The sequence below is a fragment of the Berghia stephanieae genome, chromosome 2, assembly GCF_034508935.2.
Source record: "Berghia stephanieae isolate SIO BIC M18660-M18661 chromosome 2, UCSD_Bste_1.3, whole genome shotgun sequence".
NCBI lineage: Eukaryota > Metazoa > Mollusca > Gastropoda > Nudibranchia > Aeolidiidae > Berghia > Berghia stephanieae.
The window spans coordinates 27,055,093-27,081,756 of NC_088361.1; the positions used below are offsets into that span (position 1 = coordinate 27,055,093).

The 26,664-nt window shown below is 35.1% G+C and overlaps 1 protein-coding gene across 2 annotated transcripts; it reads left to right on the forward strand.

The window, feature by feature from the left end:
* The first annotated feature begins 27 nt into the window (after positions 1-27).
* LOC144964604 (negative elongation factor A-like) lies at positions 28-24,534 on the forward strand. Of its 2 annotated transcripts, none has more exons than XM_078899064.1 (11): positions 28-255; positions 11,543-11,723; positions 11,875-12,033; positions 12,689-12,790; positions 13,160-13,317; positions 13,623-13,686; positions 15,194-15,339; positions 16,161-16,296; positions 17,257-17,681; positions 18,129-18,228; positions 22,882-24,534. In XM_078899064.1, exons 1-11 carry the CDS (start codon positions 55-57, stop codon positions 23,058-23,060), a joined length of 1,851 nt encoding a protein of 616 aa, XP_078755190.1. In that variant the 5' UTR covers positions 28-54; the 3' UTR covers positions 23,061-24,534. The 2 variants fall into 2 exon arrangements, with proteins under 2 accessions (XP_078755190.1, XP_078755191.1); XM_078899065.1 differs by having other exon boundaries at positions 16,188-16,296.
* The last annotated feature ends 2,130 nt before the right edge of the window (positions 24,535-26,664 follow it).

Consider the following 26,664-nt stretch of genomic DNA (forward strand, 5'->3'; position numbering starts at 1 on the left):
TGACATTCAGCTTTATTCAACATCCGACATCCGCTTTCGTTGTTGAAATTCAAAATGGCTGCTGGGGACACAGCTCTCTGGCTGCACAATAAACTTGGTTCGACTGATGACCTGTGGTCTGGGAAAATAATTTGCTCGCAGCTAACACGTGAGCGATTAATTAACATCCAGGATTGTTTCCATGCACTCCAGTCTCATGTAAAAGTTAAGCTTCTGTTGTCATTTCTACATATACCGAAAAGAAACATTGAGCAGGTTAGTTCTGTGACTGTGGTGTCACTCTAACTCTAAGATTTAGCCCATCATTTATGTGCCTAATCATATTATGGTGTACAGCAACGTACTGTTTTATGCACCTCCGTTGGAGGTATATAATAAAAACGCACTGTTTTTATGCATCTCTATTATTATTAGAATTATCTAATGTTCTAGTGACTGGGCCTAGGCACTTTGACTCAAAGTTTGACACCTGTCTGGGGATAACGAATTTTCATTATCCCCAGACGCATATTTGAAACTCCGCTCTTTTAAACAAATATCCACATTCCAGAATATGAATGTTTACAAATGCACATAGAAATAAGGAGAGTTAATAAAATATGGCTGCGGTTATTCAGAGTCGACTCTGAATAACTGTCTACGGTTATTCAGAGTCGGGGAGTCCACTCTGAATAACTGTAGACAGTCGACTCTGAATAACTGTAGACAGCTATGAGTGATGAACTTCCAGTTACCAACCACACGGTCTTTCTGGGGTTTTTTTTTTCTTCTCTCCCATCTCTGTTTAACCCTCCGGGAAAAAAATCGTTTTACTTTTTGGTATTTTCTTGTCTCTTCTGTCATGGCAGTTTTTTGCATCGGTGATTTGCATTGCGGCCGCAAAATTTGCAATTTTTTGCAAATTGTCGAGATTTTGAAAAAATAAAAAAAGAAATACTTTTTAAAATATAGTGGGGACCAGTGATGATAATATTCCGCGGATTTCTCGGATTTTAGGATTTGTTCATAAATGTTCCGTTGTTTTTTGTCATGTCAAACATTTTCTGCTCAGTGGTAGATCAGGAGGGGGGGGGGGGGAAGCAATAATATGCCTTCTATCATTTTTTGACACCTCTGCTCAGTTGCATGAATTTTGGTGACACTCCTTTATTTATGACGTTAGTCTAGACACGCTGGCGCCAAATGTCAAAGGCAGCACAAGACACATGGTGGCCCTGAATGAGAAGATGATCGAAAGGGAAGGGGATGGAGCAAATGGGTGTAAATATTTGTGTACTTTTTAGCTGTAACATGATAATACATTCATTTGACGATTTTATAAGGTCAAGCGTGTCTTTTTGTTTCTTCTTCCTTTTAAAGTTTTGTTTTGTTTTTGTTTGATTGTTCTGAATTTGTTAATAGAATTCATTACAACTTGTGTCTAATTATAAAACAATTTAAAAAAAAATCAATTCATTAATTCTCTCTCTCTCTCTCTCCTCTCTCTCTCTCTCTCTCTCTCTCTCTCTCTCTCTCTCTCTCTCTCTCTCTCTCTCTCTCTCTCTCAGCCACCCTTCTATCTTCATATTATGTTTATAGATATCATTTGGTAATAGAGAGATAATAAGTTAGGCTGATCGATTTAAGAAATGATTGTTTATAAGCTAATTTAAATTTGCTTTGTTGATGGAATATGTTTTGCAATTGATTAAAGATTCTTATTTATAATATAAGCGACTGACGTTGAAAAATCGCCAGGTTTTAAGAATTTGGCACTAAAATTGCCAAAGTCACAAAATAACCGTAGTAAATTGAAAGAAACTCATCTCGCAAGAACTCAACTCGATAATTCGATAGGCTACTCGGCTCTAAATATCTGTACACATGGTTATCCAGGGTCGACTCTGAATAACCATCTACAGTTATCCAGAGTCGACTCTGAATAACTGCCTACAGTTATCCAGAGTCGACTCTGAATAACCACTTCGTAAAATATCTATACAAACATAAAATTAACCAACATTAAAATCAGCGCTGTGATTATCCCCAGACACCTGTCTGGGGATAATAAAAATTTGTTATCCCCAGACAACTGTCTGGGGATAACGAATTTTTATTATCCCCAGACGCATATTTGAAACTCCGCTCTTTTAAACAATTATCCACATTCCAGAATATGGAATGTTTCCAGATGCACATAGAAATAAGGAAAGTTAATAAAATATCTATAAAAACATAAAATTAACCAACATTGAAATCAGTTGTTACTACATATATACACAATATGCGTCGACTTCGAAGTGGGTGTCATGGCCGAATGGTTTAGTCGTCTGCCCTGGAAGTTTGACCATAATCGATGTTGTGGGTTCGAATCCTGGTAACGTCACTTTTTTTTTTTTAAATTCCGTCTTCTTTTTACAGAACGTTGAAAGGGATAAATGTCCCATCCATCCTCCCCCCCACCTCTTTTTTTTATTATTAAACTCTCTCTCTCTCTCTCTCTCTCTCTCTCTCCTCTCTCTCTCTCTCTCTCTCTCTCTCTCTCTCTTGTTTTTTTCTAGTTTCTAGCAAATATATTCGTCCCCACTCCGATCTCAACTAGTGTCTAAAAAGAATAAATAATTAAAAAGCAAACAAACAGAAATATTCAGAGAGCGACCAAATGGTCAGATAGAGGAGAAAAAAAAACAATAATTGTTTTAAAAAAAAAAACAATAATTGTTTTAAAAATAAAAACAATTTAAGAAATTCATGCTCAGAAACGGAACATTTACATAAAGGTTTAGCTAACAAAAAACTCTAAGGTTTAGGTCAAAATATAAAAAAAAAAGAAAAAGAGAGATTTCCCTCGGAGCAGGGAATAGTGTTAATAGGGAGTTTAATAGAAATTCTAAATGTACCTCACACACTTGAAACCAATGTCATATGAAAGAGCTGGCAACACAGATTACAAAACAGTTTGAATTTTGTTTGTATCTTGATTAGAAATGTAGTTACGGCAGTTCAAAGTCTGAAATTTCAGACCGATTTTTACCCCAAAATTACCATTGCAAAGTTGTGACCGAAATCGCGTGATGTTAATAAAAAATGGTTAAAACAGTCAATATGGAGTTCTTATCATATATTGTATACCAAAATGTTCGTCTTATCGAGGACAATGCATTTACATTAATAAAGAGGAAGATAAACATTTCAAATTAACACATTATTACATAATATGACGCAAATGTTACATAATCAAAAACTCGGCTAGACGTAAGAAACAATTTGCTCTATCAGTTTTGGATTTATCCCCAATATCTCATTGAAACAATTGCAAATAATTCCCCTTTTCTAATTAATACATAGAGAATAAAAAAGGGTTTGAGAGTATTTAAATGAAAAGATATAAACATGTTGTGTAATGTCATAATGAGTTTATTTTTACCTATGGCAATTTAATTGCATATGAATAAAATGGTAGATTGAAAAAGTTCAAATAAATTGAAACAGATTCCCTATTATACCTAATTAGAAGGAAAGTTCTGGCTTTTAATATTTTAAAAAATTCTGCTGAACCACTTTGGGTTTATTGCTATTACATCATTTGAACTGACAATTAATATAATTTTATCCCCCCCCCCCCTCCCCCCTTCTCTCTCAATATATGGGGGTGTCAAAACTAATAGAACTTCTTACCATAATAATTATTAAGGCTAAGGCCTTTAGAATATGGATACAAATGATAAACATATCTAAACATATGGGAAAGAAACTTGATGACTTGATGGCAAAGTAAAATTAAATTAAATTAAAGCAATTGGTATTTTTAAAATATCGATATTATTAATATCGGATTTCACAAAGAGAAGAAATATACGAACTTTTAAAACAAAAACTATAAAAAGCCTGTAAATAAAGTTGGAAAGTATGTATTCAAAATAAAAACATAGCAAATAATAGTACTGAAAATATTATGGACTAAATTTAACATAATACATAACTAAGTTTAAAATATCGATATGAATATCGATATCGTCCGGCAGCCATGATGAGAAGATAATGTAAACAAGGCATTTCGGCGCAGAGTTAAAAGGTGTCTGCGCATCGATATAGAGCCCTGAAATTTGGCATGAATAAAGTTTAGATGTTATTCTAAAAACAAGCGTTTAAATTTTAAAAACACACGCGGTAAATAAAAAAATAAATGCATTTGAAAATTGCCAAATTTTAACTTCATATATCTTCTGGAATTATTAATGGATTTTTCCTTAATTGGCACCATTTAAAAGGAAATTGAAAGACGAAAATAATGATATCAAAATATCTGCGATATTCCTCTTTATAACGAAGTTATGCATCTTTAATTGAACCCCCCAAAACGCGAACGGCAATTTTCGGTCACAACTTTCCTATGGGCGAGTTGGGTCAAAATTTGACTGCCACTGCTGCTGCTCACTAAACTGCCTAGTGTTAACAATAATAATAATAATAATAATAATAATAATAATAACAATAACAATTATAATAATAATAATAATAATAATAGTAATAGTATGATAATAAGAGTATTAATAATAAAAATAATACTATTATTGATAATAATATAATAATGATTATGATGGTAATAGTAATAATAATAACAAATATTACAATTATTATTATTATTATTATTATTATTATTATTATTATTATTATCATTGACCAAAACAAAAAAAAACAATAATAGATCGAGAGCAAATTAAATAATGAAATAATATTATCGGAGAAATAAAAAATTCAACTGATTAAAAAAAAAACTCTTGCTCGGAACTCGGAACAAAAGTGAAAACAATGAAAATCAATTGGGAAGAAAGAAAGAAAAGTAAATTTTAAAAAAAATAAATGAGTGGGGGGGGGGGGGGCGCGACTGGGTCGAATCTGTGCAGCTAAAAGGAGTAAAATTAAAGGTGGCCTTACCCACTGAGCTGCCTATCCACACCGCTGTCGGAATATTTTAAATTCATATATGAGCTCAACATATTTCCACCATTTTTGCTTCCTTGTTTTGGTAGTTATTTTCATCTCTGATTCGAATAAAAATATGTTGTTGGATCTAGTTTTGTGGATGTGTGATACTAAATTGTATTGTCTTGTGCGAAGCAGACAGGAAAATAACAGGTTTGGGCTTTGGGGCGAACAACACCATGGCCTAGGAATTCGTCCGCGACATAAAAATTATTCCCGGTCGTCCCCAAAATTGTGGCCAGAATGAGCAAATTATAGAAACAAGAGATGATCAATAAAGTTAACAGGTAGGTTGGTAATGAAAATTTAAATGGTTGGTGGACTATGAACAGATTTGATGATTAACAACTTTCTTCCTGGTTGAAAATAAAAAATCGAATTGCCAGTTTGACGTTTTAAGATCAAAGTAACAAAAGAAATTTCATTGATCCATTTGCTTTAAAATATTTTTTTTTAAAAGAGCTGGATTTGACATTTGATCACTATTTACTTTCATCTTGTGTTAAATATCACTTGATATATTAACTGTTTTGGGACACAACCACTAGTATTTTTTCCAGAATATTTGGTATTTTTCACGCCTAGTTTGGCATTTTGCATAAAATCTTTCTGCCCACTTGCTACATGCGTTTGGGGATAGTATCTTCAGACAGGTGTCTGGGGATAACAAAAATTGGTTATCCCCAGACACCTGTCTGGGGATAACGAATTTTTATTATCCCCAGACAGGCGTCTGGGGATAATGACAGCCTAAAATCAGTTGTTACTAGAGAGGTGGGCCTTTGGCCTACCAACCTCTGCTGCACGTCCAACTCGCCTTGAGCATGCATTCACGTAAGATATAAAGATTTTTCTTAAAAACCTACCTCTGTTTCAAAAACTAGCATCTTTCAACTTTCTAAGAAACATTTTGATTTTTCAGAACTTTAGTTCGTTAAAAAATACCGGCCAATCTGACCCGTTGAGTCGATTGAAAACGAAATTTTGTTGTTTACACGGTTCAAAGGAAATGCCGTAAATAAGCTTTCATGGACTTCCTGTGTTGTTTTTATAGTGTCACGTGACCGTTTTGAGAAATTTGTCGTCTGCTACAAATAATTAGACCGGTAGGGGGTAGATATTTTCGTTGGAGCAGAGAAAAAGTGAGTATTATTTCTTGGACTTGTAGAGAGGCCTAGGGTCCACCAGCAGACCAGTTGATTGAATGAAAGAGAAAAAGGCCTTTTTTATCCGCCGCCACCACCACCTTGAAAGAGTGGAGGGGGGGGGTGCATGCCGACGAGAGGGAGACGTGTCGATTGGTGACCTTGGTGACGTAGAGCATCTCAAGGATGCTGGCAGTTGCAGTTGCAGGTGTTCTTAACCCCTTAACAGCGAAGCTAATTTTTTGCTTTTAGATAGTAGTTTGCTTTTATCTTTATTATTGTTAACGGGGAATACAGCGTTTCCACCAAGAGAGTAGTCAGACTATCGCAACTCGGACTTCAATTGTCTATAATAGTTTTGCTGTTACTTGTCTTTTGATGATAGAAGATTTGGTGTTAGGTCAAAGATCGAATTTCGCCGCTAAATGGTTGCATTGCTACTGGGTTTGCTCTCCCCCCCCCCCCCCCCCCCCCCCCCACCCACTTTTTTTTTTCTTCTTTTTTTTTCACCTTAGTATTGTTGATTGCTGCTATTTCCTTTTTTATGATTAGCAAGTGCCGTAGGAGTCTCACAGGATGCAGGAGTACTGCAATTAACCCTTTGCCAGTGACACTGATTTTTTGTTTTTCAAATAATAGTCTTCATTTATATTATTTTTTAACGCAGAAAAAAAACGTTTCCACCATAAGAGCAGTAAGAATATTGATAAAAAGCGCTTTGAGGACGTTGGGTGGATATTGCTCTATATAAAAGCTCAAGTTTTTTAAATTGTAATTTGTTTTTTTTTGTCTTTTGATGAAAACGGTAAGATTTTATTTTTGGTCCAAGTAAGATTGATATTCGCCTTTAAAAGGTTAAGTTGTTTTGTTTTTTCAGTTTTTTTTGTTTTGTTTTTCAAATGCGGATACGCTCCTTCTTCTTTTTTTTTTTCCTCAACTGGCAAGCTATCGCTGTACTTACCCGCATGGCTTGCACACACAAAAGGATACATCTAAGTCACATAACCTTACATCCAGGTCACAAAATCAGACAACTAGGCCACACATCAAGACATCTCTGTTTCGTTTGTTCCAAGATAGCAAAACAAACCAGACGTCTTGGAGTTCGAAAGAGCTTTCCATAAAATATTTGGTATTTGCAAGACCCCCAGAAACCAATTCCCTATACAGCTCTTGTGCACGGTTACTTATGACCTTGATTTCTTTCGTACCCACCCCCCAAAATCCCACTTATTGTGTGGTATAGGCAGAACATAGTAAATAGCTGGACTGCCATTTGCGTGACTAAATTGGCCAAAGAGAGAATCTATACTTTGGCATTAGACACCCATTACCTGATGTCTTGGTTTTTAATCCTAGCCTAGTGAGAGAGAGAAAACAAAACAATCATACATGTATCTGCAAACAACAGAACGTTTTCATTTTACATTGAGATGGGAAGGGGAAGGGATAACATTATGACAAGAGAGAGAGATAGAGAGATGGGCGGGGGGATGGGGGGATAGTAAGGGGGAATGGGAAACGATGAAAGAAACAATGGGTTGCCTGATGACGTAGATCAAAGGATTGTTACAGCGGTGTTCACGGAGCGTACTTCGTGAAATTTTAACCTTTTACAGTGACACTGATTTTTTTTTCTCCAGATTGCTTATGCAGAATAAATCGTTTCCACCAAGAGAGCAGTAGTATATTTCGGCTCGGGCTTCAATTAAACTATAAATCGCAAAGCTTGTCTTTTACTGATAACATTAAGACTAAGATCTGGAGTTTGGGGAGTGTAAGATGGAATCTCGCCATTAATGGTTAAAATTGTTTTGATTAAACAAAAACAACTCACACACACACACACCCACACACACACGAGCGCGCGTGGTCACGACAGCGAGGACCATCACTGACAGAATGTTGCAATGGTAAACCGGTTTACGTGTACATAGATCCTGAGGCTAGATGCCCCGTTACCGTGTACGTAGGCACTCCCAAAAAAAAAAGGATGAAAGAAAGAGACACACACACACATACTCACACACACACACACAGTCTCGCATCCTCTACGAACTAATTTTGCGCACCAATTTTTACTGCACTTATGCACCAAATTGCATACCTATCTAGGGACACTTTTTTCCGTATCTTTTTCTCAATAAACTTTTTAAAAAACCTTTGTTTTGCGCGGCAGGCGGCAGGCACTAGGGGCACCAACCATTGAATCAGACGAAAAACACACACGATTTAGCGAGGAATGAATCATGAAAATATTTAGGATATAATTTCAAACACAACTTTTGATATTCATCAAGGATTGTCTAGTACCGAATGTTTTTTGATAGAAGACAAATGTATCTTCAAATCTAAACTGCTTTTGACGGTAAGCGGTAAGTTTTTTATTTATTTTTCTGTCCAAACGAATGATTTGTCCAGGTATAGAAGCTAAGTATTGGTAACACCGGCGCAGCTCTCTACATATACACAATATGCGTCGACTTCGAAGTGGGTGTCATTGCCGAATGGTTTAGTCGTCTGCCCTGGAAGTTTGGCCAGAATTGACGTTGTGGGTTCGAATCCTTGTAACGTCACTTTTTTTTTTTTTTTTTTAAATTCCGTCTCCTTTTTACAGTACGTTGAAAGGGATGAATGTCCCATCCATCCTCCCCCCACCTCTTTTTAAAAATTTTTTTTATTAAACTCTCTCTCTCTCTCTCTCTCTCTCTCTCTCTCTCTCTCTCTCTCTCTCTCTCTCGGTTTTTTTTTTCTAGTTTCTAGCCAATATAATCGCCCCCGCTCCGATCTCAAATAGTGTCTAAAAAGAATAAATAATTTAAATTTTAAAAGCAAACAAACAGAAATATTCAGAGAGCGACCAAATGGTCAGATAGAGGAGAAAGAAAAAACAATAATTGTTTTAAAAATAAAAACAATTTAAGAAATTCATGCTCAGAAACGGAACATTTACATAAAGGTTTAGCAAACAAAAAAACTCTAACTAGAGCAAATTAAATAATGAAAAAATATTATCGGAGAAATAAAAAATTCAACTGATTAAAAAAAACTCTTGCTCGGAACTCGGAACAAAAGTGAAAACAATGAACATCAATTGGGAAGAAAGAAAGAAAAAGTTAAAAAAACAAAAAAGTGTGGGGGGGGGGGGGGGGGGCGGTCGCGACTGGTTCGAATCTGTGCAGCTAAAAGGAGTAAAATGAAAGGTGGCCTAACCCACTGGGCTGTCTATCCACACCGCTATCGGGATATCTTAAATTCATATATGAGCTAAACATATTTCCACCATTTTTGCTTCCTTGTTTTGGTAGTTATTTTCATCTCTGATTCGAATAAAAATATGTTGTTGGATCTAGTTTTGTGGACGTGTGATACTAAATTGTATTGTCTTGTGCGAAGATGACAGGAAAATAACAGGTGTCGGTTTTGGGCTTTGGGGCGAACAACACCATGGCCTAGGAATTCGTCCGCGAAATAAAAAATAATTCCCGGTCATCCCCAAAATTGCGGCCAGAATGAGCAAATTATAGAAACAAGAGATGATCAATAAAGTTAACAGGTAGGTAGGTAGTGAAAATTTAAATGGTTGGTGGACTATGAAGAGATTTGATGATTAACAACTTTCTTCCTGGTTGATAATAAAAAGTCGAATTGCCAGTTTGACGTTTTAAGATCAAAGTAACAAAAGAAATTTCATTGATCCATTTGCTTTAAAATAATTTTTTGAAAAGAGCTGGATTTGACATTTGATCACTATTTACTTTCATCTTGTGTTAAATATCACTTGATATATTAACTGTTTTGGGACACAACCACTAGTATTTTTTCCAGACTATTTGGTATTTTTCACGCCTAGTTTGGCATTTTGCATAAAATCTTTCTGCCCACTGTCTGGGAATAATGACAGCCGCACTTTGACTTTGATAAAATTTTCAAATTCAAATTCAACGCTGTGATTATCCCCAGACGCCTGTTTGGGGATAATGAAAATTCGTTATCCCCAGACACAAGTTTGAAACTCCGCTCTTTTAAACAATTATCCACAGAATATGGAATGTTTCCAAATGCACATAGAAATAAGGAAAGTTAATAAAATGGCTGCGGCTATTCGGACTCAAATCTGAATAGTCTCTCATGGTGGCTATTCGGACTCCAATACCAATGTGCATGTGCAGCAATCAACAGGTTATTTGGACTCAGTCTGAATAGTCGTCCAAGATAGTATGTTTTTTTTTAATTAAATTATTTTTTGAACTATTGATAAATAAAGAGCATTGATGCAAATAAAAATAATAATAATTATAAGAAAGACAAAATCATTGGTCAGAAGTAACAAAAGTAAGTTAAAGTAACTGCGATGTTCAAACAAAATCGGGACAATTTTTTTATTAACATATTCTTATAGTGTTAGACAGGCAACAATCCTCCTCCAGTCCGAAGTAGGGGTCATGAGACTCAGGAGTCATTTTGACATGAGCAAAACAGAATTTCTTCTGAACTCTTCTTCTGTTTCTTTATCAGTTCTGCCCATGCCAAACTGTGTTTCACTGCGCACGCACATTGGTCGTTGAGTCCGAATAGCCAAGGGAGACTATTAAGACTCGAGTCCGAATTGCCACTTCGTAATAAAATATCTATAAAAACATTATAAAAGTAACCAACATTAAATCAGTTGTTACTACATATATATGTGTCGACTTCAAAGTGGGTGTCATGGCCGAATGGTTTAGTCATCTGCCCTGGAAGTTTTACCAGAATCGACGTTATGGGTTCCAATCCTGGTTCCGCCACTTTAAAAAAAAAAATATTTTTAAAAATTCCGTCTTCTATTTACAGACCGTTGCAAGGGATAAATGTCCCATCCATCCTCCCTTCCCCCCCCCCCCCCCCCCCCTTTTTTTTTTTTTTGTGCGAGTCTATTCTTTTCTGCTTTTTGTTTGGCCTTTTGTTCCGTTTCTGAGCATGAATTTCTTAAAATTGTTTTTATTTTTTTTAAATTATTGTTTTTTTTCTCCTCTATCAGACCAATTGGTCGCTCTCTGAATATTTCTTTTGTTTGCTTTTTAATTATTTATTCTTTTTAGACACTTTTTGAGATCGGAGTGGGGACGAATATGACAATTTGCTAGAAACTAGAAAGGAACCAAGAGAGAGAGAGAGAGTTTTTTAAAATAAAGGTGGTGGGAGGATTCTGGGGGTTAATTATTGGTTTTGGATTTTTTTTTAATTAAAAAAGAAATTGTTATTATTCATCACAGACAAACTGAAACTGATGGAAACTAGTTTTTTTCCACCGCATTTTAAAATTGCTTATTTTTTTATATCTTTTTGTGTATTTTGTACATTGTGAGTATTTATTTGTGCTTTTTTTTTTTTTTCTTTTTTTTTTTCATTTTTAATTACATCTTTTTATTCTCCCTCTCATCAATCCCCAGTGGCAACAAGACTTGGAAGAGATAATCCTATTGGGGATAAATGACACAGATCCATGGGTTGCTACTATTGGGGAAATAATGAGGGAATTCCCATCATCAGGAGCTCTCCTACTTGTGGAACAGGATACAAACGCCACAGATTCAAATATGGCATTTTGTCTTGAGGAAATCAAGCACTTGGGTGAGTCCGACCTCGGATCAATAATTCGTTTTAAAAACATGTTTTCTAGGTTTAATGTTTTTAGAATTGATTTGTTATTATATTTTTTAATAATTTGGACATCGTTACAATAATTTCTGTTGATTGTGGGTTTTTTTCATCTATGTTCTAGTGAAAAACTGCAACATGAGTATGATTCCATTGGAATGCCAGTACCTGAATAAAGCTTCTCTGTCTGCTGTGGCAGGGCAGATTCCTGAGCCCTCAAAACACTTCACCATCAAAAGACGTCCAAAATCAGCTGCACTTCGAGCTGAAATTATTCAGAAATGTAAGAGTAATGTGTTGTGGATATATAACAAATGTTCGTGAAAATTAGATTTGTCATATATATCATATAATACATATATACATTTATATCTGTGCATTTGTATTATTATGTAGTCATATTAATTAGAGGTGTTCTTAAGATCAATTGTGTTATGCTTTTACTTTTATGTATATTTTTGCACGGCTATGTGGTCTTATAGTATGACACTCGCTTTCGGATCGGAAGGTCCTAGGTTCAAGTCTCGCTGGGCGCATGGTTGAGTCCTTGGAAAAGGCTCTTTACTCACATTCTCTCACCGTACTCAGGGTGTAAAATGAGTACCTGGCCATTAACAGCGTTGTCTCTGTCCAAAAAAAAATTTAATATCGCCTTACAGGAATCGTGTCTTGTCCTAATTGTTAAGTGCTGCTGTTGGACAGGGACCCCTTGTAAAGCGAATTGAGCGAGTTTAGTGGATATTGCGGTATATAAAAGCTCAATTTATTTTTTATTTTTTTATAATTTTTTATTTTTAGGCTTCATCCATTCATTTTTAACGTCCATCTTCTGCCTAAAAACCAATTGGCCCAATTATTTATTTTTTTTTTTTTTTTAATAAGCTTATTGAAATGGCTCTAGGGATCTTATTTGAATTCCACATAATCATCATCCTCAGCTTCTGACACTGTTTTGAATAAAAGAAATCACACTGCTAGCTCAGTCCCAATAAAGTCGAGGAGTTTTGCCAAAAGAATGGATACAAATAATTCTAATTTTAGTAAGTGTTTTATCTGTTTTGCATTTTTTATTATTTAAAAAAAATAATTTCTAACCCTCTATTTTAAATGCTTTTCTCAATTGCATAAAGTATATTTTTGTGATATAAATACTGTAACTTGAACCATGACATGCAATGTCAGGTGACAAATATTAAAAGGCCTTCATATGACCTTATAGTGTTTTATGTAAAGCTGCATAAAGAAAAAAATAATTTGAATGTGAAAGACTGAAAACATTAGATTAATAATTAATGTTTGGCTCATCCATGCTAGCAAATTTATTCCATCCTTAAACATGATGGAATTTAACAGAGTTGTAGGGGGAAATCACAACTTTCCTGTGTTGAAATTGTTGTTTTTGTTTTTAGCTCCCTTGAAGATGACTCCTGGTCGCTCTCCCTACCCAAACACTGATTTCCGATCTCCGGGCACCCCTTTGAACAGAACACCCCTCAGTGGCAGATCACCAATCACCCCTCTGTCCATAGCATCACGTAGTTCTTCTAAAAAGGACAGTAAGATTAAGGTAGGCCCTTTTGGTTTTTTGAAAGACTTCTGATAGCCTTTTGAGGTTAACATTTTAGTTGAACCTCCAAAATATGAAGTATTGAAAAGCCCTTAATTATAATTTTCACAAATTATGAATGGAATGTTTTGCCAGGTACTCCCTACTCCTCTCTCTTTAAAGATAAAAGAATTATGATATTATCTCCATCATTTAAAAAAGAAAATATTTACACAAGGATTACGTTAACAATTTTTTAGGATTGGTTCTGTTTATATAGGTTTCTTCCAATATGGGCAATTTTTAAGATGTATTTTCTTTTCCAGCTCTTAGAGATTGAGGAAATGCCGGTTGGTGCAAAAGAAGCTAAGAGAAGAAAGAAGATTGCTGGTATGGCCTTTGTTCAATCGTGTATAAATTACATATATGTTTTGTTTTTTGTTGTTTTGGATTAATTTATTTTCATTTTTTCTGTTCTGCTAAAACTGACAAATCACAATTTTTCCCCCCTAAACTATCAATGAATTATGACTTTTCACAAGTTCTTAAACATAAGAATTCTTTGAAGAGATGATTGTGCAAAATCGTTGAGCCCTCTCTCGAATTTTTCAAGTCTTCATGAACCTACAGCTTTTTTAGATTTCATTGACATGTTTAGATCTATACTTTGTGAGTGTGGTGGGGGGGGGGGGGGGGGGGGGGGAACAATTGGGTTGGAGTTTCAAACAAATATTGAAGAGGATAGTTGCTGACAGTTTAAATGTTTGATAGCTGGTGAGAGAGTATAAATGTTTTACATTTTTGAGTGACTATTTATATAAGATATAAGGGTTGGAATCAAGTATAGTGGATTGACGGAGGGTTTGTTTTTTTTTCTTGAATTTTGGTTTCTTTCCCTTTTCAGAAAAAAAACGAAAACATTTTTAGGTACACAAATTTGTTGGGTGATATTTATCCATATAGCACAGCTGATTCCAATTCTTATCTTCTTGATCATTAATTGTTCTCGTAATAAAATGGTAAAGTTGTTAAATGTTAATCTGTCACAGTCTTTGTCTCTTACCTTATCTGGAACCAGGGTAAGTTTAATCAATTATAGTGACTGGTTTTGATATAAATTTCTCATGCTCCATGATTGTTATTTTGATGACATTGCAGTGCTGCCAAGCATAGCCCGTGTAAATGTGTACAGTGGAGAGCTCAAATGATTTTGACAATATGCGTACAATTCTGCAAAAACTATAATTAGCACTCACTAAATCTGATAACGGAGAATTAGATCATATTAGCAATAATATAATCAATATTTAAATTCATGGATAACCTTATACTTTATAGACTATGTATATAACATCAACTTTCAGATCCATGTATAAATCTGATATGATCCATCCAGATAATGTTATATTTAACTCACCTCATGAACTTCAGGGTCAAAAAACAGATAGTGTTTAAGTGTATGAATGCTAAAAATGCTTAAATAATAGAAGTTTAATTATGCATACAATCCTCAACAAAATGTGTACATTGAATGAAAATGCATAAAAATACTCATTTAGTTGGCACCACTGACATTAGGAGGTTTTTCTGTAGTAACGTATACTTGTGATGTACTATTGATGCATTTGATTTGATTCATTTGACCTTTGGACGAAGGTCTTTAGTTCGGACTGTTATTTAGACACTTTTGTAAAAGCTCTTTACATATTTTTTTCTCGTTGCAAAGGATGTAATTTAAATATTAAGAGGTACTCTGGAATAAAACTGATTAATCTATACTCAAAATAATTTGTACTATAAGTAGACAGGCCTAATTTATGTACATCTTTCATCATGATGAATTTTTTGAAAATCCTTTTATGTTTGCATTTTTATTTGTTTGTTATTGCTATAATAGATATGGAAGCTCTTGAAGCTCAGAAGAAGGAAAAAGAAGCTCTGGCAGCTGCAGCAGCATCGAATCAACAGACGGGCACTCCCAGCACCACATCTACGACAGTCACTCCTGACTATGCTGCAGGCCTTATCCCATCTGCTCCACCTGTAATATTTGTATTATTTTAAAGATTCTAATATGTAATTTTTTAAGCCGATGTTTACATGTTTGCAGGTCTGATTACCCAAATTATTATTTGCTTATTGTTGTTAAGGAAATAGTCTTAAACCATTTCAACATTAAATCAAGCCCACAATCACGTTCGGTTATCATACGTGCTAATATGTTCACCCAGGTTTAAGCTCGCTGGATAAAATACGCTATGGTTCTATTATTTAGGGTGTTTATATATTGTTTTTTTGTTTTTTTTTTGTTTTTTTTTCATCTAGGTCAAGTTATATTGTGAGACAGTGGAAAATTCCAATTTTAGTGCAATACTTTTGACAATCTTAGATTTACAAGAGTTTTGATCTTCGGTAGACTTAAAATTCAATAATTTTATTCTTGCTGATAGTTTGACACGCCACTGAATATTAGTAGCTTGTAAAGGATGAGGAAATCCAATTTTTATTATAAAGTTGATGAAAAACTTTTACTCCTTAATGGCTCAATGATTACTACCGCTTTTGAAATGTTGTAAATGATACTACAGACAGGTGATAGCCTTTCGTAATGAGTTGTTATTTTATTTTATTTCTTTTTTAATTTCCAGTTGCCTGATTGTTTGAGATCAACAATGAAACTAAAAGTCTTTTCTTTAGTATCCAAGACAATTGCCTATATATGAATTATACTTTGCAAAAAAAAATTTAAAAAAATACAAGCACAAAATCTAACAAGAAAATCATAGGCTTGGCAACCGAGAAGAGACTTTTCCTTCATCACTTTTCAGCATTTTTGTTCTTGATATTCTACCATTGATTTTTAGAGGAAGATATTTCTTTGTGTTTCACAGAAATTGCCAATGACGGTTTTGAGCGTCTCAAATCCTGCTTTACCCCAGCCATCACCTGCATATTTACCCTCTTCAGCAAGGCAAACTGCACCAAACGTCACTATAACTAGTGAGTAGAATTATATAAGAGAACTTAAGCTGCCCTCAGAACAAGTCATTTTTAATTCACATATTTGTAAATTTTTAATTCATAATTAGATTTGCATATGTTTTTTAAAATAAATATTTGAGTGCAAGCAGGTGCATATTTGTCAATCTGATATAAGGAACTTGTAGTTACTTTCTGGCTTCAATTGTGTAATATCTTTGAAGAGGTGGTGAAAAAGAACTTGGTTATTAAACATTAAGATTTCTTGGAGAATATTGTTTAGCTTAATGAATTGTTTAAGACTGGTATCAGTCTTTTCCAATAACCAAACATTTAGTGATGAATCTAAAACTGGATTTGATATTTTTCTTTTTCACTTGATGAAATTATTGATGACAATCATTGTACTGGGCCATTTTAGCAATACATTTGAAATGGCCATGATTGTAAGAAATAATTATTTAAAATTATTTTGTGCATACATTTGAGCACATACAGATATCAGGGATTTGTTTAATGACAAAAGGGAGTGGTAAATGTAGGAAAAGAAAAGTAAATGTATGATCTCAGAATTTATTTGTTTGAATTAATATGATAATGATAATGAAGCATTTATAAAGCGCACACTTCTCAAATGTGCCCAGGTCGCTATGAAAAAACAAAAAAACCCAGTTAAGTTGAAGTCAATAGTGAATCAATGCACAAATGAAAATACACAACTAAGTAAAAGGCACGGGAAAAAGTTCTGTTTTCAGATTATTTTTAAAAATTTCAAATGATGGGCTGGATCTAGTTTTAAAACTTATGTTATTCCATAACCAGGGGCACTGATAGAGAAAGCTTTACTGTTAAATTTATTTATAAAATTATTTTGAATGTTTTATACTGAATATTTACTACTTTCATTTTCTTTTAAAATGCAGCTAATTTATCACCAAAATGATCTTTACCCATTTTCTTTTATTCTTCTCACATCATCAGGTAATTTGGCCAGTTCATTACAAGCCACTACAGCAACAAATTTGTCAGAACAATTGAAACAACAGTTGCTGCAATCTCAGACCCGCACCGCCACCATCACTGCCTCGCCTCTCCCCAATTTGACCCCTATCCTCATCTCACAGCAACAGCCGTCATCCATTAACAACCCACAGCAACAGTTACAGTCCATCTCATCCATCCGGGCTACTCTTCCACCATCTTCAACACCCATTGTACCTTCCTCTCCTCTAACAACAACTCCTGCTGCACCGCGTCCTGTCTTGGTTCAGCAGTCTATTCGGCCAACTGTTCAACAGCCTCAAGTGTTGACCGTTAGGCCTGTCCAGCCACAGCAGTCAACCTCCCAGCCCACCCAGTCCCAACAAGTGCCATCATCTGGTGTCAAGACTGGTTTATCCCTAACAGTAAGTTGTTTTATTTTTCATATATATATTTTTCCCCAAAATACAAATATTTAGAATTTCTATTAATGGACAAAATGTGAGACTTTATAATTATTAACTATGCTTTAAAGTAACATTTCTTTGAGACATATTTCTTTATTTCTGTATCTCTCTCTCTCTCTTTTTTTATTTTTATATTTATCTTTATTTCTTTTTGGTTCAGTCAAAATCCCAAAAAAATGTTCTCGTTTTTACGCAGTTTTTAGGACTTATGCGTTGGTTGGTCTTCAAATCTTCAGCCTGAAATAGGCAACTAAATTTTCATCTAGATTAGTCTTTAATTCCCCAGCTGGAAATTAACTTTTAAAAGTTTTTCCCTTGCTTTTACATTAAGATATAATCTCAGGGATTCAGAATATTGACAACTATTTTCATGACATGTATGTCCTCTGTCCTCTCTCCCAACAGAAAGATCAAATGCTGGAAGCCCAAGAAATGTTCAGGGTTTCGAACAAAGTATCCAGACCTGAGAAGGCCCTTATCCTTGGATTCATGGCTGGGTCAAGGGGTAAGTTCAACATTCAGGCTTGCTTTTTTTTTTCTTTTTTTTTTTTTTTTTTTGTACATAGCCCTTAAATCATGGATTGTAGATTTTCCTTTTAAATGGGTTCTCCCATCATTTATTTGAGTATAGCCATATAATTTACTGTTTTCCTCAAGAGAGCAATAACACGGATGCAATTCGGGTACTGATCGTGGTGAACCTGAATGGCAAATGAATGTAGATGGATATTATTTTTTTTTTATGATTTACTCTCCAACTCATATCATTTGACAAACTTAAGAGTTTATGTCTTTAACTAGCTTTGCCTTGAAAGATGTTTTTTACCCCATATTATTCTTTGTATCTGTTCCATTCTCAAAGCAAAGTACTTTTGACAGAATATCAAATTGAGAAACTAGGGAGCAGGCACCGGTGTAAGGTAAAGATCTGAGCAAGTATGTATGAAATGTGCCAGACCTCGACTGGGGATCGAACCTCAGACCTTCTGATTACTGGCATGGGGGTGAAAGGTCGCTGCAGGGATGCCACTTTTCCGGTTTTAGCCGGAAATCCGGGTTTTTTTACCACCAGCCGGTTTTAATCCGGAACCTCCGCTTTTTGTCCGTCGTCACTATTCAAAAAAAATATTTTTTTTAAAGAAGAAGAAAAAAAATCGCGATCGAGATTTGAGCTATTTGAGCCCGAACTTTTTCGCCGGGTGAATAATTTGGGCTGTCACCGCCGGTCGAATATTTGGGCACCTAAATGGTAGTTTATCTACGCCCATCCCATCACAATTCCTCCTTTAAAAAAAAAATTGATAAATAAACAGTGATTTTGAGAATTTATGAGAAATTTTCCGCTGAATTTGCCGTGTCGAACATTTCCCTCAAAACCACAAAATCAACATTATGTCTTATGTCATTTTTGACACCTGTGCAATAGTCTCGTGAAATTTAGTGACGGTCCCGTTTTTATGACGTCGGGCCAGACTGAATGGCACCAGATGTCACAATTGACACAGACGGTGGTGTTCTTTGATTAGCAAGTTGATGGTTGAAGGGGAAGGGGAGGGACAAATCTCTCTCTCTCTCTCTCTCTCTCTCTCTCTCTCTCTCTCTCTCTCTCTCTCTCTCTCTCTCTCTCTCTCTCTCTTCCTCTTTCCCTTTGCCTTTCTTTCCATTTCTCTTTTCTTCTTTTTTTTTTTTTTTGTTTTTTTTTGATATAGAATTCCCAAGATCAATTCATAAATTATTCTGGTAGAGAAGTCTCTCTCTCTCTCTCTCTCTCTCTCCCTCTCTCTCTCTCTCTCTCTATCTTTCTCTCTCTCTCTCCCTCCCTCTCTCTCTCTCTCTCTCTCTCTCTCTCTCCTCTCTCTTTCCCTCTCTCTCCTCTCTCTCTCTCTCTCTCTCTCTCTCTCTCTCTCTCTCTCTTTCTCTCGCAACCATCCATTAAATCTTTACAAAAACTAAATTTATGTTTAATGATAAGAATGGATTTATACTAGTAATAGTAATATACTACATAATACCAATACGAAACTATGTTCCTGTTATTTTTACACTTTGCTTGCGTTTGACCGATGGACGGAGACATTTTCCTCCTTTTTGACAAATTGCTATTATTATCACTGAAAAAAACACTCACCAAAACCACTACATCATCTCTACCACCACTACTATTACAACCACCACCACATCATTATCCCTACCAACACTACTACTACAAATAACACCACATCATCCCTACCACCAGTACTACTATAACTACCACCACATCGTCATTCCTACCACAACTATTACAACCACCACCACACAATTATCTCTAAAAGACCACCACTACTACAACCACCACCACATCATCATCCCTACCACCACTACTACTACAACAACCACCATCACATCATCATCTCTAAGACCACTACTACTACTACGACTACTACTACAATCACCACCACATCATCATCCCCACCACCACTACCACATCATCCCTACCACCACTCCTACTACAACCACCACCACACCATCATCCCTACCACCACTACTACTACAACTACAACCACATCATCAACCCTACTACCACGACTACAACCACCACCACACCACCATCCCTAGCAATTAATTACACTTTCAACTTTTGAAATTCTCCGAGTCGTGTCAGAAATTGCTGCTAGACAAATTTTGGATCGCATCTCAGTGAATTTGAGTGAAGTTTAAATTTATAGGTTATGGTTGCATGGGTGGGTCATGATCTTCACAATGAGAACTTTTCTCCTTTTATGTGAATGTGACCAGTCATTCTCATCCCTAATAGCTATTGATATTAATTTGTCTATATTTTGTTTTCAGCACCTTATTTTATCAATTTGAAAACTGTTAACTCTCCTTTCTTTTGTGTGTTATTTGCTCTCAATTGCAATAATAAGTACTGAAACAATATTCCAAATTTGATATTTTTCAAATCCCTACAAAGCCCTTGACGTTGATTTGTATCTCGTCCGCGCAAGTTTTCAGGCTTTTTTTAATTTGCCTGGTGGCATCCCTGGGTCGCTGGCATTTGCCAGAAATTCCAGTTGTTTTAGCGATTATAATATTTTAATACTAGGAAATAATAACTGGTGGACCAGGTTTTTAAAATTTTCTTTCAAAGGTGACAATTGACAATTATACACATGTGTCACTTTTCTGTCATAAATTTGATCTGTTTACATTGGACACATCAGCCGATGCGTCACATTTTGTACCAGTAATATATCATACATGCCGAATCTAACAAATTTTTCGTAATTTTACGAATTTTAGACAAATTTCATGGCTAGATACGAAATTTTATGGAAAATTACGAATTTTTAAGTCTTAGTAATACTTAAATAATAATGATAAGAAGAAGAACTACTATACTACTATTACTACTACCACTACTACTACTACTATCATATTGATAATAATAATAATATTGTGGTTGTTGGTACACAATAATAGAAATTACGAATTTCGTGTCAAATTACTAAAAATTGACATAAAAATTACGAAATTTGAAGTTTTCAATTTGGCATGTCTGCTATATTATTTATCTTTTCAGTTGGTTATGAAACGCTAATTTTCACTAAAGCCTTTCACACCGTTTTTTAAAAGATTTGCATAAGCTTCTTTTATACGTCAAATGGTCTCAGATCTCATTTAAGCTTCCTCTTCTTGTAAAATAGAACTTGTCAAGTGAAGATGAAATAGAACCAATATCTTTGACAATGTAGCCTTCAATCAAGGATTGTTTTGCCTATAAACATAAATTGTTTATGTCCCTTTATAATACAATTCAAATAATTTATTTTCATTTTTTAAAATCATAATATTTTATTATTTAATATTTTGTATATTTTTGCACTATTGATTTCAGTCATGCTGACCAAATACTTTTTTTTTTTCCTCTTAAAGTAAAATTTTGATTTTTTTTCTTCTAAAATTAAAACAAAACAAAAAACACCTTTAGGATCATGGAATTAAATAAACATTTCACTCTGAGAAGGTTGCCTATCAGATGGCGAGTCCCAAATCGCAAAATATTAAATTAACATCTTGTTCAGGCAAACTAGCTTCAGGCAAATTGATCCCCGTTAACATTCACCCATGAGTAATGGTCACACGTGCTACCATTACACCACAGAGCCTCTTGTTCAGATCTTTACTTTTGACAGAATACACAAGATATAATGGTTAACTTAATTTTTATGTCTTTAGCTAAATTAGAAAAAAAGAATGACACCATTTTACACGTCATGATTCTACACTTATGTCCACTTAATCAGTAATAACATAATGTGTAACAGGTGATTCAGTATGTTATATTTTTGTAATAATAGTCACTAAGTAAAGTAACTGTTGGTTTATAAGTAACATGTTTCATTTTTTATGAGTCTGTCATTATGGCCATTCAATCAAGTTGCTTTATTGTTCACTTACAGTGTAGCCCACTTAAAATGACATCCTCTCAGTGACACGGTGCCCAAGTCTCTCTCTCTCTCTCTCTCTCTCTCTCTCTCTCTCTCTCTCTCTCTCTCTCTCTCTCTCTCTCTTTCTTTCTCTCTCTTTCTTTCTCTGTGTGTGTTTGTTTCTCTTTCCTTCACTCTTATTTTTCTCTTGACTAGGGTCTAATGAGGGTCTGCCATGGTCTAATGAGTGCTCAAGAGCTAACTCGACTACATTTATAAAATAAAGATGTGATAAGGCAGCCAGAATTTATTTGTTACTTTTTTAAAAAGAACAAATGACGAGTTGGTTTAAGATGATGTGAATATAGAAAGATGAAATTTAATTAAATTTATGTTCTTGTAATTAAATAGTGTTCACAGTTACAAATGACAACATGACAATATTCCGTAACTTCTGTGATCTTGATGTTAATGTTGTGTGGACTTGTAAGGTTCCACTTCAGTCAGAGATTATATTCAGTAAGACCCGGGTTTGACAATCTCGACAGCGTTGTTGCTGGCAAAGGTGACCAGGGAAGCTCCTGCGTTTTCATAGTTAAACTTAAATAATGGAGTATTCCACCCGTTAGTAAGATATAATTTTCATTATCTCAAGGAGTTAGTTGTATGCAAGTTGTAATATATACTTCTTTTACTTTGTATAATGTCACGTACTATATCATTGCAAAGAATTTATATTTTTCTTGCAGAAAATCCTTGTGCCCAGCGTGGTAACATTCTGAACATCAAGCTGAGTGAGAAAGAAGAGGTGGTGCTGATGCCAGATGGCACTAAGAAGAAGAAGATAGAGGACACAATATTCCAAATGAACTATGCTACAGGAGAGTGGAAACGCTTCTTGAATATCAGAGAAGCAGACGTGTCATGACCCCTCCTTCATGCTAAATAATGACCAATTTGTACATAATGTTATCTTTGTATTGTAAACAGGTTTAGAATTATCAAATTATACATTTGTATGGTGGGGCAGGACAATCAGTCATAATGGTAACCCAGCAATTGTATAGAATTGTAATTTTATAGTATGGGTTAATTATCTTTTTCCCGTTTTGATGTTTGGGTTAATTTCAAATAAGACAATATTTTTTCATTAGCATTTAATTAATTACTTTTTTTTTTAATGTACAGTCTATTGGCTCCAACTTTGTTGATTTTCAAATTCTTCAATTGTGAGTGATAGTATATAAGTATTAGTTATGATACTGGTGTCTAATAAAGTGCATATTCTTTGGTTTGGGAGGGTTTTTTCCTTGTTAAATCATCTCTTTATTTTTGTTTTGGACATATCTTATTAACATTTGAGTGGGATCCTATGCTTGTGTCTGGATGAGACTTTTAGTTGATCTCAAGCATTTATCATATGCTCTTGGAATCGTCATCTGTTCGCTATTTGAACCAATTTCCTTTTGTTTAAATTTTTCTTTGGTGCTTTTATTGTAAGTCTAGGTTTTTTTTGTTACTATCCCATTTTCCTCCTTTTTACTGGTGCTGATGTGTTTCAAGCACTGTAACATCCTTAAAAACTTACAACAAAATAGGGAGCAGGCACCAATGTAAGATAAAGAGCTTAAAAAGTTTGTATGAATCAGTGCAAATGTATAGAGAAAGAGCACTGATTCACACTCACTTTTTCAGCCCCTTTTTTTATTTCAAGACGGCACAGAGATGATTATTGTGATTGATTTTCCTAAACCACCACATTTAATATCTAGACTTCCTTACAAATGGGAGTCGTTGCCTTATTAATAAGGGTACATGTACATCCAGATTGTGGGGCGGTATGGTCTTACTTCATACTTAGAAGGTACTGAGTTTGATTCTCTGCTGCAATCTGTGGCCTTCAGCATATCACCTTGCCCTAGCTCTCTTTTCAGAGCTGCAATGTGTCTGTCGCCTGGATTGTTCCAGTTTTCTCTTGGAAAAGACCCTATGACACATTTCCCTTTGGGAACATAAAAATAATTTTATTTTTTGTATAGGAATTTTCAAATTGTTCTGTGAGAGGTTGACCTAACATTTGGTCCTACTTTTTTATTTTTTCTTTAGAAGTCAGAATGCAGATTTTGAATTGTTTTAACGTTTCATTTATAATGTTTTGAATGGTTAGCATAAAGAAAATGAATTTAAAATGTCCAAAGTCTACAGCCTACAGAACGTCTCTCGAGACGTTCTATACATTCCACTTGTCTGGGTATCACTCCTAAAAGCTTTGGACTGTTTCTAGGGTGTCTAAAAAGTAGGCCATACTCTTTTATTAATTATTTTGGATATCAATTGCTTATTTTTTTATTATTTTTTTTTTACAAAACCAACCTTTAAAGTAAAATTGTTTTTATTATTTATGACTGTTTTCAATCTTTGTTGTATTTTTTTGCCTCCCAAAGTTACTTTATAGATGGGAAGATGAAAACTTCGGAAATTTAGGAAACTTCTTTTTAGCGGTTTCATACTGATAATTGAAAGAAACTGGATTTGAATCCTCAATTTCTGGGCAGGGTTCCCGACCTCCCATAGTGGGCAGGGAGGTACTTGCTGTGTCTTCTATCCCCCTGTATCTGTTTTCCAATTGCTGCCTGTCTTTGTCTTGGAATGAGATTATTTTGTTTTGCCCTGGATCTGGCCGTAGTGCTTGGCTGGGAGGAAACAGTCAAATGCATAGTTAGATTTTGGGAGATGATTTTTTTTCTTCTTGTAAATCTCTGTTATGTATTGTTATATTTGTTATTTAGAATGTATAATGTAAGCATTTGAGTGCATTCCTCTTAGTAGGATCTTGTGCTGGTGTCTGGGTGAGACATTTAGGTGATCTCAAACTGAGTACATTGATAGTGTACTCTTGGAATCTACATCTGTGTCCTATTTAAATGATTCCCTTTGTCTTACTTTTCCTTCAAGTCCTTTTAATTGTACATCTAGAATCTTTTCACTATCCAATTTTATTCCTTTTTTACTGGCGCTGATATGAGCTAAATGTGTCCAAGTGCCGTAAAACCCTTAAGAACAATATATAAAACCTCAATTAATTTTTTAAAAATTTTATCTGGGAGGGGGAGGGAGTGACGAGCTAGTTTCCTATTTCTATTTAACAGGAAGGTTTCTTATGTCCCCCAATATCAATTCCATGTAAACACAATGTTCTCACCACACTCACAGTTCTGATTATCTTTGATGCATGGATTTGCGATTTAATGACACGACAAGTTTTGCTGTGTGTAATTTTGGCTCGGCATTGTATTGCATGGGTGCCAGTTTTCAGACATAGACCTGTAAATTCTCAGTCAATTAACTGAAATCAGTCAATTTGTCAAATTCAAGTATTTAAAAAAGGAAAGAAATAAAAAAAGAAAGAATTCACAAATCGTAGTCGAATGACCGTAAAATAATTAGGAGTGTTCCACAGCGCTACGCATAGCTCATGGGGACCGTTTATATTAACGATGTATATATTGCCAAGACAAAGCGACGCTTTTTATAAAAGGCGTGTCTGAACACTTCCCTGGGTATTTTCACACATCCTTCGTTAAATTATTTTTTCACTTTCCAATCCGTCGTGATCCCAACTGTAGCTAATTTTAACTGAGCCACCGAGCGATAAATTTCACTGTTTCATCTAAGCCAAAATTGACCACATTTACCCTTCGAGTCTCAAAACTATGATAAAGTAAATTGCGAATGCCGCAAGTCCGTTATGTAGACATCTTCAAATCGAAAGGTAGGATAGATTGCTACAAGCACATTTCGATTGCCTCACGTTGTAAACAAACTGGTTGACCGTTTCTTCACTGATTGAGTACCTGATCATCATATCTTGTCGCGCCAGTGAGTCAGCCAGTCCCGGGCAGTCTGGTTGCATTCCCTCAGGTCAGCATTGGTGCAGTGAGGTCCCAGCGAGCATTCGGACAGGATGTGGTCCATGGTCTGTCTGGGGTGACCGCATGGGCATTCAGTGCCCGGTGAGATTTTCCATTTAAAGAGGTTGGTGGCGGTGTTTCCCACCTTTGCTCTAGCTCTGTTCAGCGCCACCCATTCTTTTCTTTTGAGGTCTGTGCCTGCTGGGAGCTTTTCTGTTGGGGCCTGATCATAAGGAACAATGGTAAGTAGCCTAATTAATTCCCGTGCAAATCAGGACGTTTTCTGGCATTGTTTTGCTCAAGCCCAAGCGAGCTTGCTGTTTTGTGGCGATTTACCTTCATTTCGATTCTTTGAATTTTTCCGCTACGCCTGCCGAAGTTTCTTCTTGATAATTCACTTCTACTTAATAATTCAGTGTATTGGCCTGAAGTCATATTTATTTAAGTTTTTTTTACTCTGTCATTTACTGATTGAAAATCAAGTTTGCTCATTGCTACATTATTCTAATGTTCTCACAATGGCTGAGCTGTTCGTGGATCGCAATTCAGACTTGTCGAGCATCGATAAAGATGTGAGTCCCGTGAGGAATAAATTCAATTGGTCATGGCTAGAAGTTAAAG